Here is a 12,260-nt window from a genome sequence, read left to right as displayed (position 1 = left end):
TCTTTTTTACTTACTAATTACTTCTTATTAAAAATACTGTCTTTTTACTTAGCAGGGCAGTATTGTGCTATTATAGCACGGCTTAACCAAACTATTGTAATTATTCAAAAGTAGAAATTAGGTAACGTATTTAACGTGTTTATCTTATTAAAATATTTAATTAATTAACAATAAATTGTAATTGTAATTCAGGTATTTAACATAACTTAGCAATATGGAGTCTGGTACAACAGTCGTCCTTCCATTGACTACATGATCAATATATAGGTTGAATATTGAACATGGATCTATTATTACATACTTTGAATCTTCCCCTGGACAAGGGTCACCGTGAGAATATCTAGATCCTTTATACAGCAGGTGTTCAACGGAATCATCGTATAATATGAACAGTACACTGCATGCTACTACACTCTTTACATTAAATATTGTATTTCTAAAAAGTCCGTAGGCAATGAGAATACACTTATAATATTACAGTATTATGGTTATATAGTTAGTTCTTAAATTTTCACAATAAATCTTGACTTAATATTATATTGAGTACTTATTCTAAATGTATCTCTTATTTATTTATATAAAACCATGCCTTGCAATAATATTTAAATTCTAATGCATTTAAGTTTTGTACTATTCTATTTGAGTCGTTTTTCGAGACCCGGGTTTCGCCTTTTGGCATCTTCAGGTGCCACGTGCACTCACCAAAAGTTAATTACATACTGTCAACCAATAGAGTTAATTCTAACTTATATAATAAATCAATACAATATAGTAGGTAAAAACTTTATTGCCTACATATTAAGTTAAGGATCGCAATAAAAATATAATAAACAAATTAAATATCAAGTACTTTTGGTCGATAGTATTATTTATATGGCAATTTTTAACGCTAACTAGGGAAAAATCAATATTTTATTTAATACCACAATCGATCTAATAGTAGGTATCTACTAATCGGACAGATTATTGGAAACGATTTTCAACAATAAGACATTATAATGGATCGCATTGTTTATTTCATTTCTATTTTTACATATAAATAATATCTAACAAAAAAAAAATAGTTTTAAAAAAAACCCATCATTAATAATACAATCAATGGGCGTATACATCGTCAAAACCCTAAAAATAGATCATTAGATAATAATACTACATTCAAGAAGTGTAAAATCGTCAATACTGGGAAAACACCGGAAACCCGGGTCGCAAAAAAGACTCAAATAGTATAGTACAAAACTTAAATCCATTAGAATTTAAATTCAAATTCCATTCAAGTACCCTCGGTCGATAGTATGAATGCAATAATATTTAACAATATAATACTCTATTGCTGTGGGAATTCGGTTAATTATTAACTTACTTATTGATTCATGTCTTGTCTAACAATATTTTTATAACATTGCATATTATACACCAGTTATTTCCAAACTGGGGGGCGCGCCTCCCTGGGGAGGCGCGGACTGTTGCAAAGGGAGGCTCGAAAAATTTAACACAATAATGTAGCCACAGGTTTGCAGTTTGCAAATGCACAGTTCATAAAACGGCAGCTAGTTATAAACTACATAAAAAAACAGTCCTATAAAAGTTAGGTTGTTTGCAAACCTGTATGAAGATAATATGGAGACTAATTTTATTTAACCTCATTTCTATACTATTGTGCATGGCCCCCACAAAAGGGGGGCTGACAGGGCTCCAGCCTGGGGGGCCGGCGTTGCGGATCGACTAGTTAAGTGAGATAAACACACACCACAAATTCGTTCTATTTGTAAAAAAGTCGCATGCGGCGCTGTTTCGATTACAAACTATTAACATTTTATAATATATGTGTCTGTGTGATACAATTTGATGTGATTGTGTAATGTGTGTGTGACTGATGATAATTAACATGTAGAATTTTATTTTATAATTATTTAATTAGTGTATTTCCTGACTAATAAAAATGGCTATATAGAAACAAAAACCTTAATTTTGGATGAATCGAACTGAAGAATAATATAATACTTTGTCAAGAAAAGCAATGCAAGTAGGTACTGCTACCATTCGTTACATCATATTTATGCGAAACGGAATTTTCTGCATTAGATGCAATGAAATCCATATATCGAGCCCGTTTAGTAGAAAAAAGCACTTTGTGTAAAAATGTATTCAATGAAATAAACGGGGGTGCCAAGATTAGATTTTTTAAAAAGGGAGGCGTAGTAACGTAAAGTTTGGAAACCACTACTGTACACTTTCAGCTCTATCGACATTTCGCTTGCTTTATATCATCAACGTAATATTTATAAATAATTTAATTTAATATTTTATTATACAATTATCTCCCTCCATCTAAAATAGATTTTCCCAGATGATACTTAGAGCTTTCGGTCTAAAAGAATATTATATCAATGCTGTACTGTATCACTAATGTATTTCTAAAACTCATTGTTATGAATGTTATGATAGAGTCTTTTTACTCTCGCAAGTGAATGCCTACCTTAATATGGCGTCTTATCTTGTCAGGAAACCCAATATCTTCGACAACATGCTGGCAATGATGGAGAAGTACGCGTATAACCTAGAAGGACTAGTTGCTGAGAGGACAGAGCAGCTCACTCAAGAGAAGAAAAGAACGGATCAACTTCTACACAGAATGCTGCCAAAGTAAGCTAATAAAGGAATATAATATTATTATCTAGAGTTCCCACTTCATAACTTTGCACTCCATCTCTAGGATGACAATGATATCATAATATTCTAAAAATATGTTTTTACATAATATTACAATATAATATTATATTAATACATGTGAATACCGTTTGATCCAATTTTATGTGAGGTAATCAGGCAAATCAGGCGTATCAGTTAGTAAAAAGTGCAAAGTTATACCACGTTTACACGTGCATGGATTTACTGTTGACAGTAAGTATTATCGAGGCTATATCAATAAAAACGTATGGATGAACATGTATTATTATTATCCTGCAGTTGCAAGCTTGCATGCATGAATCAAAAACGTTTGGAAGCTTCTGAATTTTTATGCGACAGTAGTGATTTTTCGATCTGCGCCTGCGCAGTAGAATGAATGTGGCGAACCTGCCAGGCAAAAAACAAATTATACTCATTTTGAGGTTAACCGATTTTCACTACCTGTCAGTATCATAAAATGAAAACATCGCGTCTCTCTTGAAGAATGAGATTGGAGAGACAGTCAGCACTTTTTCGTGTAAACAGGTATTGTTACGATAGTTTAAAATACGCACTATTGCTGCCAGTAAGTCCATGCACGTGTAAAGGGCTATTATAAAACATATACTCTAACACTGAGTACTTATAAGTTATAAGTACCTGTTTAACTATTTGTTAGTTTGAAATGAACTTTTATAATGGAAACGGTCACTGGGTGATACATTATATAGTATATGTATATACAACACAAATATTGTGTTATATTATAATGCTTGTTAGGTATCAGCAGGACCGCGCTAAGCGGGAGTATTGGGAGGTCACAACACCCCGGCGGCGCCTTTCAGGGGGCGGAAAAATACCCGGGAAAACATTGTTTACTAATACCAATTGTAAAAAATATAATATATTACATTCAATTACATACTAAGACTGAATCTTGTGTTGAAATTATATAAAGTAGATATGTATATGTGTTGCGTACCAACGACGATAGACACAAAATATATTTTAAATACATAATAATAATTATTATATTGACTACTCGAAGATCTATGCAATGAAGACGAATACATCACAATAGTATAAATAATTACAAGATAAAAAGAACTTTTTATATACCACGTTTTTAAATTTTTTGTTGACTCATATAAACTTGACAATTCTATGTATTAATAATTTACGACAAATAAGGCAAATGTCAACAAATCATTTTTTTTGTTATTTTGCAACAAACAAACAAATAATATAGAATACTGAAATGTCATTTTGATTTCCATAGTAACGCACGTATATATTAATAATTTAGTTGCTAACTGTTCATATAAAACAGAATTAACTGAAAATGAATTCAATTCTACTTAAAGATGGCTAAAAGTATTAAAAGAATGCATTGGCATCGTGTTCTGATGTATTCTAAAAGTTTCAAATGTCTAACTAGTCAGGAAGTTAGTAAAGAATCGATTGCAAGATTTGTACTGGATAAACAACCACCGGATAAACAAGAATACGACCTAATAAAAATGTTGTAATATACCAAAAAGTTTTTTCAATAGAACGAGTTAGTATCCTAACATAATAATTTGCGTAAAAAGTTTCTGCAATAATGTAACTCTTTATACAGTAAAGTACGCCAATAAATGGACGCAATGTAGTTACGAAGCAATGAAATTATTTTTAAATATTTTTCAACGTTTTTATTAGCTTGTATTCTTGTTTGTCCGGTGTTTGTTTGTCCAGTACAAATCTTGCAATCGATTTAGAATTAGAACTTTTAGAATATATCAGAACACGATGCCAATGCATTTTTTTAATACATTTAGCCATCTTGAGGCAGAATTGAATTCATTTTCCGTTAATTCTGTTTTGCATGGAAAGTTATTTCAAAAAAAATCGTAAAAAGTAAAAGACTATTATCGGTTGCTAAGGGGGTGGTCTTGGCAACTAAATTATTAATATATACGTGCGTTACTATGGAAATCAAAATGACATTTCAGTTTTCTATATTTGTTTGTTTGTTTTTATTTACTTCTTATAAAGTACAAGTTTGAGCATATTTAGCATAATAATTCAACAGAAAATTTAAAAACGCTGTATATAAAAAGTTCTTTTTATCTTGTAATTATTTCACATAAACTTGCATCATGTAAAAATAAAAAAAAATCGCTGGGGCGCAATTTCCTTCATGGTAAAACGATATAAGATACCTGCTATTTTTTATTAAAAAAAAAAAAAAAAAAAAATTGGTTGAAATAAAACACTTTAAAAGTATACCCATTATTATTTGGCGCGGCCCTGGATGTCACGAATATTGAGAACAATCTAGGAATGATTATGACGTGTTAATTTTAATAATATATATACGGCGACCAATATTATAAAAACTATGTAAGTATCCTTTATTGTATGAGAAAAAATCAAACTTTGACAATCTACTCAAAATTCAAATCAACTATTTGAAACTTGAAAAATTTATGTATTTTTTTTTTATTTTAGCATGTAAATATTTTGTTTATTTGTATTTCAAATTTTAAAATTCAATAAACTCAGTCAAATCACGGTTGACTGCATGATGACCTCAGTTTTTGGTATCTGGTCCCGAGACATTCCAAGACTAAAGATCTGCAGATGCCTCACGTCGCTTATTTAAGACTTTGTAATACGTGAGTTTTGACGATGGGTTTATTTGATTTAGGAGCGTAGCTGATGCTCTGAAGAGAGGAGAACCAGTTCAAGCAGAGAGTTTCAGTTGCGTCACCATCTACTTCAGTGACATCGTTGGATTCACTGAACTATCAGCAGATAGCACTCCAATGCAGGTAGGAACCTACATTTATTATTGGTCATAAATTGAATGAGGAAACGTTTACAAAGTGTAGATTTTCAATACGAAATATTATGTCAATAATACCAAATTATAGTGTTATCGTTCCTATAATAAGTCTATACCGATATTCACCTATTCCAGCGGTCAACCTTTTCATAATTATTAGGTGTAAAAAGACTAAAAAATATTTCTCAATAATAGGTGACGATCAAATGGAAGTAATGAGAAAAAATATTAATTAGAAACAGAATTACCGACCTTTCTCGGAAAATGCCCAGAATCAAGAGTAAGACTTTTTTTTAACTTTTTCTCACTAGTTTAACTGGGATCCAGGACAAAGCTTTATTTTTCACGGCGAACCCACTTATATAATTACAATAATAAAATTCTTTTGCGTGCCTGTAGAATTTCTTATAGGTTTACACAGCTGTCCTATATTTATAGTTGTTTTGTGAATTTATAAATATTAATAAAAAACGCGAGTCCTAAAAAGGGAAAGAAAAGAACGAATTAAAAAAAAACCAGTAAATTTGTTTAAATCGGTGACTTCCAACCTTTTTCGCGTCATGGCACACACATAAAATTAGAGAAAATTCGCCACACCAAAAACATACCGATTAAATTAACATTTATAGTGGAATGGCTTCAAAAAGAGACCCATAGATGGCGCGGGCCATTGACTGGACACCGCAAGCGCTATGTAGACAGATTATGATTTAACTCTATGTTTAGCGGCATGACTTCGAAAAAAAAACCCATAGATGGCACTGCCCATTGACTGCACGCCGCAAACACTATGTAAACGGATTAAGATTTAACTTTATGTTGACTCCGTAATTGATATCTCTCAAATATCTCTCGCAGATCTCTCTCAGTCTTACTGCCAGCCAGTTTAGTCTGACTAGCTCTGACCCCTTTGATCATACAGGTCCTTTATTTTGAGACTAAGTACCTTACACTATCGAAATTCATTTCTAGTGATAAATGTGGTATCTAGTTGTCAAATTTGATACCTACCTGAACTAAACTAATCATTTGGCAAGTTCATCTGGTTATTTGGTCGAGTGAGTTATCTTATCTTGTTAATCCGTTTTCGTGTACCGTTTTAAGTAGTCTCTGTTATTGTTGATTAATCTCTGTGAACTCTGAATAAATAGTAAACAGGAAGTGTTTCTATTTTATAACTAAAACATACTATAACTGGCGACCAACGTGCGCCCAAAGTGTTTAAATGTTATAAATAAAAAAAAAACCACACAATACATTTATGTATTTTACATGAAAAAAAAGCCAGAAATAATTCATTGTGGCAAATATCTAGTTTCCCTCCAATTCTCATAATCGTCCTAAACTTTACACTCTATGTTCAAAGCTTTCGTTAATTTTCCGTTAAAGTTGGCACTACTGAATAATTAAATAATCGTGTTCCACTAACCTTTAACACCGTTTCAAGGATATTTGGGTTCAATTTGACACTCTAATCATTGATCTGAGGAGTTCGAATCCGACAACGATTTTAATTAAAGACCAATATTGTTACGTTACCTTTCGAATTATAAACTGGGTGTCTATTAATTTGCACACTATGAATTAGTCTCTACCATCTATATAATTAACCTTGTATAATATACAAGGTACCTAATAACAAATACCGATAACCGACATATTCTTATCATAATCTAACAATCAGTGGCGGAGGATAGAAGTAGACTGTTAAGGGGGCACATGCTCAGCGTAGGTCAAAATGGAACTTTTATTGCATATTCCTGGACATTCCTTAAACGCTGTGATAAACATCCTACGAATAATGTTGAAATAATCTTACTCCCTACTTCAGTTTTAGTTTGTCAATTTATGGCTACGGCCGTATGTTGTAGCTTAACCACCGGGGAATGCCAAAAGAAATGGCGTATTTCAAAAAAAAAAACCTTATTCTTAGGTCAATAATTATTATAAAGCAATCATTATTCGTAGGATGTTTATGACACTTGAATGATCAAAGACATAGCTTATAATCAGTATCTTTAGAATGATCTTCAAATGTGTTAATCTTGCCCATTTTTTGAATAATAAAATGCCTAATTCTTGTCAAATTTTAGGATCACAGAGATTATCAATATAATTTTTTATCGTAAATATTTCACTATAATAATGTCGACATAAACTATACTGATGGTTTTATAAATGCGTTTAAAAATTAATAAATGTAAAAAATCTTAACACCACTGCACATGCATGTACTGAAATATGACTATATTCTAAAACATTAGAGCGAGAGGTTTAAAAGAATACTATGTTATGTAATAAAAATACTTTATGCAGTCGTCAAATGTTTAAAATAAATATAAAGGATAATAAAGCTTCAAAATTATATACATAGATTATCTACAACGTTTAAGGAATGTCCAGGATCATGCTTTGAAAATACAATAAAAGCTCCATTTTGACCTACGCTGAGCACGTCCGCCCTTAAGATCCGACATAAATAGTGCTCATTGAAGTTTGTCAGTGATACTCTTTGTTTTCATTGAACACAGAATACAAACTGCACATGGTGTTGGTTATTTTTAAAAAAAAATAAACCAATAGTTTAAGAACACGTATTATTACAGCTGATAGTGTTTATTATTTTTTTTAATTCATTAAACTCTGTCTAAATCAAATACACAATAGATCAAAATTATTCTTCTATCTATTAAATATCTAAAATGATGTATGATTTATTTTAATGGCATAATTTTAGATATTTTATGATAGATAAATATTTTTTATTATTATATTCAATTATGGCTTGGTTTACGCAGGGCTTAATTGAAATTTAAAAACTAACCAACACTATCTGCAATTAATTGTAGTCTTATTTCAATGACTGAAGAAATTTATTATGCGCTATTTATGTCGGATCTAAATAGTTTGCCCTCACCCTTCGCCACTGTCGTATATATACTATGTGCAATTTGACGTAACATGTAACGGTCTATGACCACTAACCTCCCCCCGTCCAAATTACACGAATTTAAAACATATCAACAACCGATTATTTAATGTGATATAGATGTTTGTACTTCCGATTTTGTTTGACATAAATGTATTGCAAATATGGGTTAATCAGTTTATAGAAAAACTGCATATTGTTCGAGCGAAATAAAATAAAAACGCACAAAAACGTAATTTCCCACAAATTCCCACTTATCGGTTTTTATTATTAAACGCTTCATATAAGAAATTACGGTACTGTTCGGTTATCAGGAATACAGCGGAAAACACAATTTTGAAAATAGCAGATAAACTGGATTATTTGTTAGGTTAACCTAACCAAACCTAACCTAACCTAACCTAACCTAACCCAACCTAACCTAACCTAATCTAACCCAAACTTACAAATAATCCAGTAAGTATATCGGGTATTTTCAAAATGTGTTTTCCGCTGTATTCCTGATAACCGAACAGTACCGAAATTGCTCGTATAAACAAATATGTATGCATGGCAAGATTGCTTACAGAACCAAGCAATCATCAAAAGTGAACTTTCATTATGGCATTAGTTGGACCCGGCGATTTAGACGTTCAATAATTGTGATAGGAGACACTACTAGTATTATAGATGTAACCTCACGCAAGATACGCGATACAACTTTTCCAGTGAAACCGCATGTCGCTATCGTTTGTTATTTTGTATTAACAAACGCGATTTTTTCTGTATTTTGCTTTACTTCTATTATCGTGTCAATTATGCACTTAAAATTTGCTTATGCGCACAAAAAAAAAATAGTAAGTCAACAATATCGTCCTTTGAATCACTTATTTATAAATGAGAAGTTTGCACACTTGGCTTTAAAAAAATATATACGAATGGTCGGGTCACAGTCACAGTCTTGACCAGGGAACTCAGAAATAATGGGAACTGAAATACACAACGGGTAAGGCGATAGCAGGTAACCGACTCGAGTAAGGAACAATCCGGGTTAAACTTACACACGTGTCAAGAATACGTTTTACGTCGAATACTAAAAACTGCTCTCGGTTTATGCATTAACGCTCATTTAATGTTGGTGTATTACACACACTATTGCACCTGCATAATGCGTGCTTCATTTTCGTAGGACACTCACACATTCAAAAGCCTGCTTCACCATGCGGCGTATTGAATATTGCCTATCGGTATTATATTTATTATCTGGTCTGTGGTCTTGACAGACTTTCTCGATCATCGGCTTTAAAGTACGGTCGAGTCGGATCTCGCGTCAGATGTAAGTGTAGCCTTACATTAAACGTGAGATATTTTATATAGTTATATTAAAATCTACCACCACATCATTAGGGTACTAAACTGAGTGTAAAGTGCAAGATCTAGCAACACAGCTGGCTCTGCTAGTCGTCTTGACTTTTCGTCAGTCTGTTTTCAAAAGTTAAAAAAATATTTTCCAACATCATATTTTTTATTAATAAAAAATAATGAAAAGGCTTCCATTTAGCATGAATATTTTTATTTTTTCCCTAATTGGATTTAATTCCAAAACTGGGTCATAATATCATATCATCTATTTACAACCGTTTTGAATGTAATGAAGCAGAAAAAATGATGCTTACAATTTATGAAATACATTCATTGCTTGTGCGAAACAAAATGATAATATATGTTTACAGAAAAGTAATAATTGATCATTAAACATTCTATTTATCAGTCATAGTATAGTCAATTCTTTATGTAAAAACCACATGAGGTAGTCTAAATTTGAAAAGTATGACCCACATGACAATATCTATAGATACTAATAATAAAATAAAAAGTTTCTGAAAATGATTTTTAAATATTTGCCATTTGATCTGTTTTTTGAGTAGATATTGCCTATTCCTCTGTTCCATTATAGCTCAAACACTACAGAAATCATATTAATAAAACTTACAAATCATATAGAATACCTAGTTGGTAGGTAGAGAATCATCTTAATCTACCGAGAAGATTCATATCTTAAAAGGTCTCAAAGTTAAGATAAAACTTTTTCAAATAAGCACTTGCAACAATATGTTAACTGGCCTGTTAACTCGGTCGTAAGCGAGTGGCAGTGGAAACGGCCTTCTCGTAGTCCGAAACTGTGACGTCCAAATAATATTAATTCATTTCAGAAGCTAGATGTCTATTATCAAAACGTTCGGGGTCTTCGAACTAAGTCCGTTGATCTGCGAAATGCTGTTCTAGCATCTGACTTTACAGTCATATGTCTGAGCGAAACTTGGCTCAACGACTCAATGTGTGATTCCGAGCTGTTTGATGAAAGATATCTGGTATTTCGTTGTGACCGTAGATTTGGACAGAGAGGTGGTGGCGTTCTCATTGCTGTACGCTCCGACCGAGTGGACAGTATATCTGTTGTTGACTGTCACTTTGCTGCAGCTATTGACGTCGTTATTATTCGATTACGGTGCAATGGGTCATTTTTCACTGTTTGTTGCGTGTATTTTCCACCGCGATCGTCTCGCGATGCATATAATTCGTTCTTTTCATACTTTGAAAACTTGCCAGTTGAAAATTGCATAACCATCATTGGTGATTTCAATTTGTATTCATGTTCGACAAATATCGATCTGGAGTTTGCTCATTTTTTGTCCTGTATGAATCTCAAGCAGTTTTCAGAGATTAGAAATGTAAAATCGCGAATTTTGGACTTAGTTTTGGCGGATTCAGATTGTTGTGTACCGGTACATGCGTGTGCCGACCCACTTATACCTGAAGATGCATATCACCCCGCGCTCTCAATAGATTTGCCATTAAATTCTTTACGGTTCACAAATAGTCGTATTCAACATCACAATGTTGGAAATGGAGACAGTGAATGAATTGAATCGAAGTTTATTAATAATAATTTGTGGAACTTCTTTAAGGGCGACCTATTCCATATGTATTACGAATTTCAGAATGTTGATTGGGAAATTTTATATTCGATTAGTGACGTCAATGCTGCAGTGAAGGTATTTTACCAATGTATATATAATGTATTTGACAAGTCATTCTTTATAAAAAAATCATCGGGCTCTTCTCGCAGCTACCCAAAATGGTTCAATTTTGATTTAATTAAAAACATTCGACTAAAGCACTTGCATCACAAAAAATGGAAGAAATCAAAGTGTCTCAGCGATTATATTTTATTTTCTAATCTGCGTAGGAGTGTGCATCGTTCCATCGGTGCTGCGTATAAGTCATACATTGATGGTATCGGGGAGAAGTTAGCGTCAGATCCTAAATCATTTTGGAATTACTTTAGAAGTACGCGCGACTCTACTGCTCAATTATCATCTATGTCTCTGGAAGGGAGCGTTTTGAGTGGCTCCCAGTCCATTGCTAACGGTTTCGCTCAATATTTTATGTCTGTATATTCTAAAGCTCCTTCGATATTGCCCACACCTCACCCGGATAGTATTTCATCTTCCTGGCCAGTACTAGTGATATTGGTCTTCTGGATGAGACTGACATGGTGTATGCTTTCTCTCAAATATATCCAAAATCCTCAGTAGGTCCTGGTGGTATCCCCCCTTGGATTTTAAAGGGCTGTCATAAGTTGTTAACTGACCCTCTACTATATTTATTTAATCTCAGCCAAGTACTTCTGTCTTCCCAGATTGTTGGAGCCTAACCCGTATTCGTCCGGTGCACAAAAAAGGCTCGCGCTCTGAAATAATAAATTTTCGCCCGGTGGCTGTTCTATCTGCACGAGCTAAATTATTTGAGTCTATTTTGCATAGGTATATTTATAAACATGTAGACGGTCAA

At 32.7% G+C, this 12,260-nt stretch overlaps 1 protein-coding gene across 1 annotated transcript in view; it reads left to right on the top strand.

Moving 5' to 3' along the window:
* Nucleotides 1–12,260, top strand: part of Gyc32E (Guanylyl cyclase at 32E) — a 243,396-nt gene that overhangs the window by 205,393 nt on the left and 25,743 nt on the right. The window contains exons 17-18 of the mRNA XM_085949885.1: nt 2,503–2,643; nt 5,360–5,483. Coding sequence (XP_085806011.1) covers nt 2,503–2,643; nt 5,360–5,483 — 265 coding nt within the window. The remainder of the gene's footprint in view (nt 1–2,502; nt 2,644–5,359; nt 5,484–12,260) is intronic.

Source organism: Rhyacophila brunnea, unplaced genomic scaffold, assembly GCF_057557595.1.
Source record: "Rhyacophila brunnea isolate RB1 unplaced genomic scaffold, BYU_Rbru_1.0 scaffold_22, whole genome shotgun sequence".
NCBI classification, from domain to species: Eukaryota; Metazoa; Arthropoda; class Insecta; order Trichoptera; family Rhyacophilidae; genus Rhyacophila; species Rhyacophila brunnea.
The sequence above is the reverse complement of the archived record's forward strand: the minus strand, read 5'-3'. Positions and strand labels throughout refer to the sequence as shown.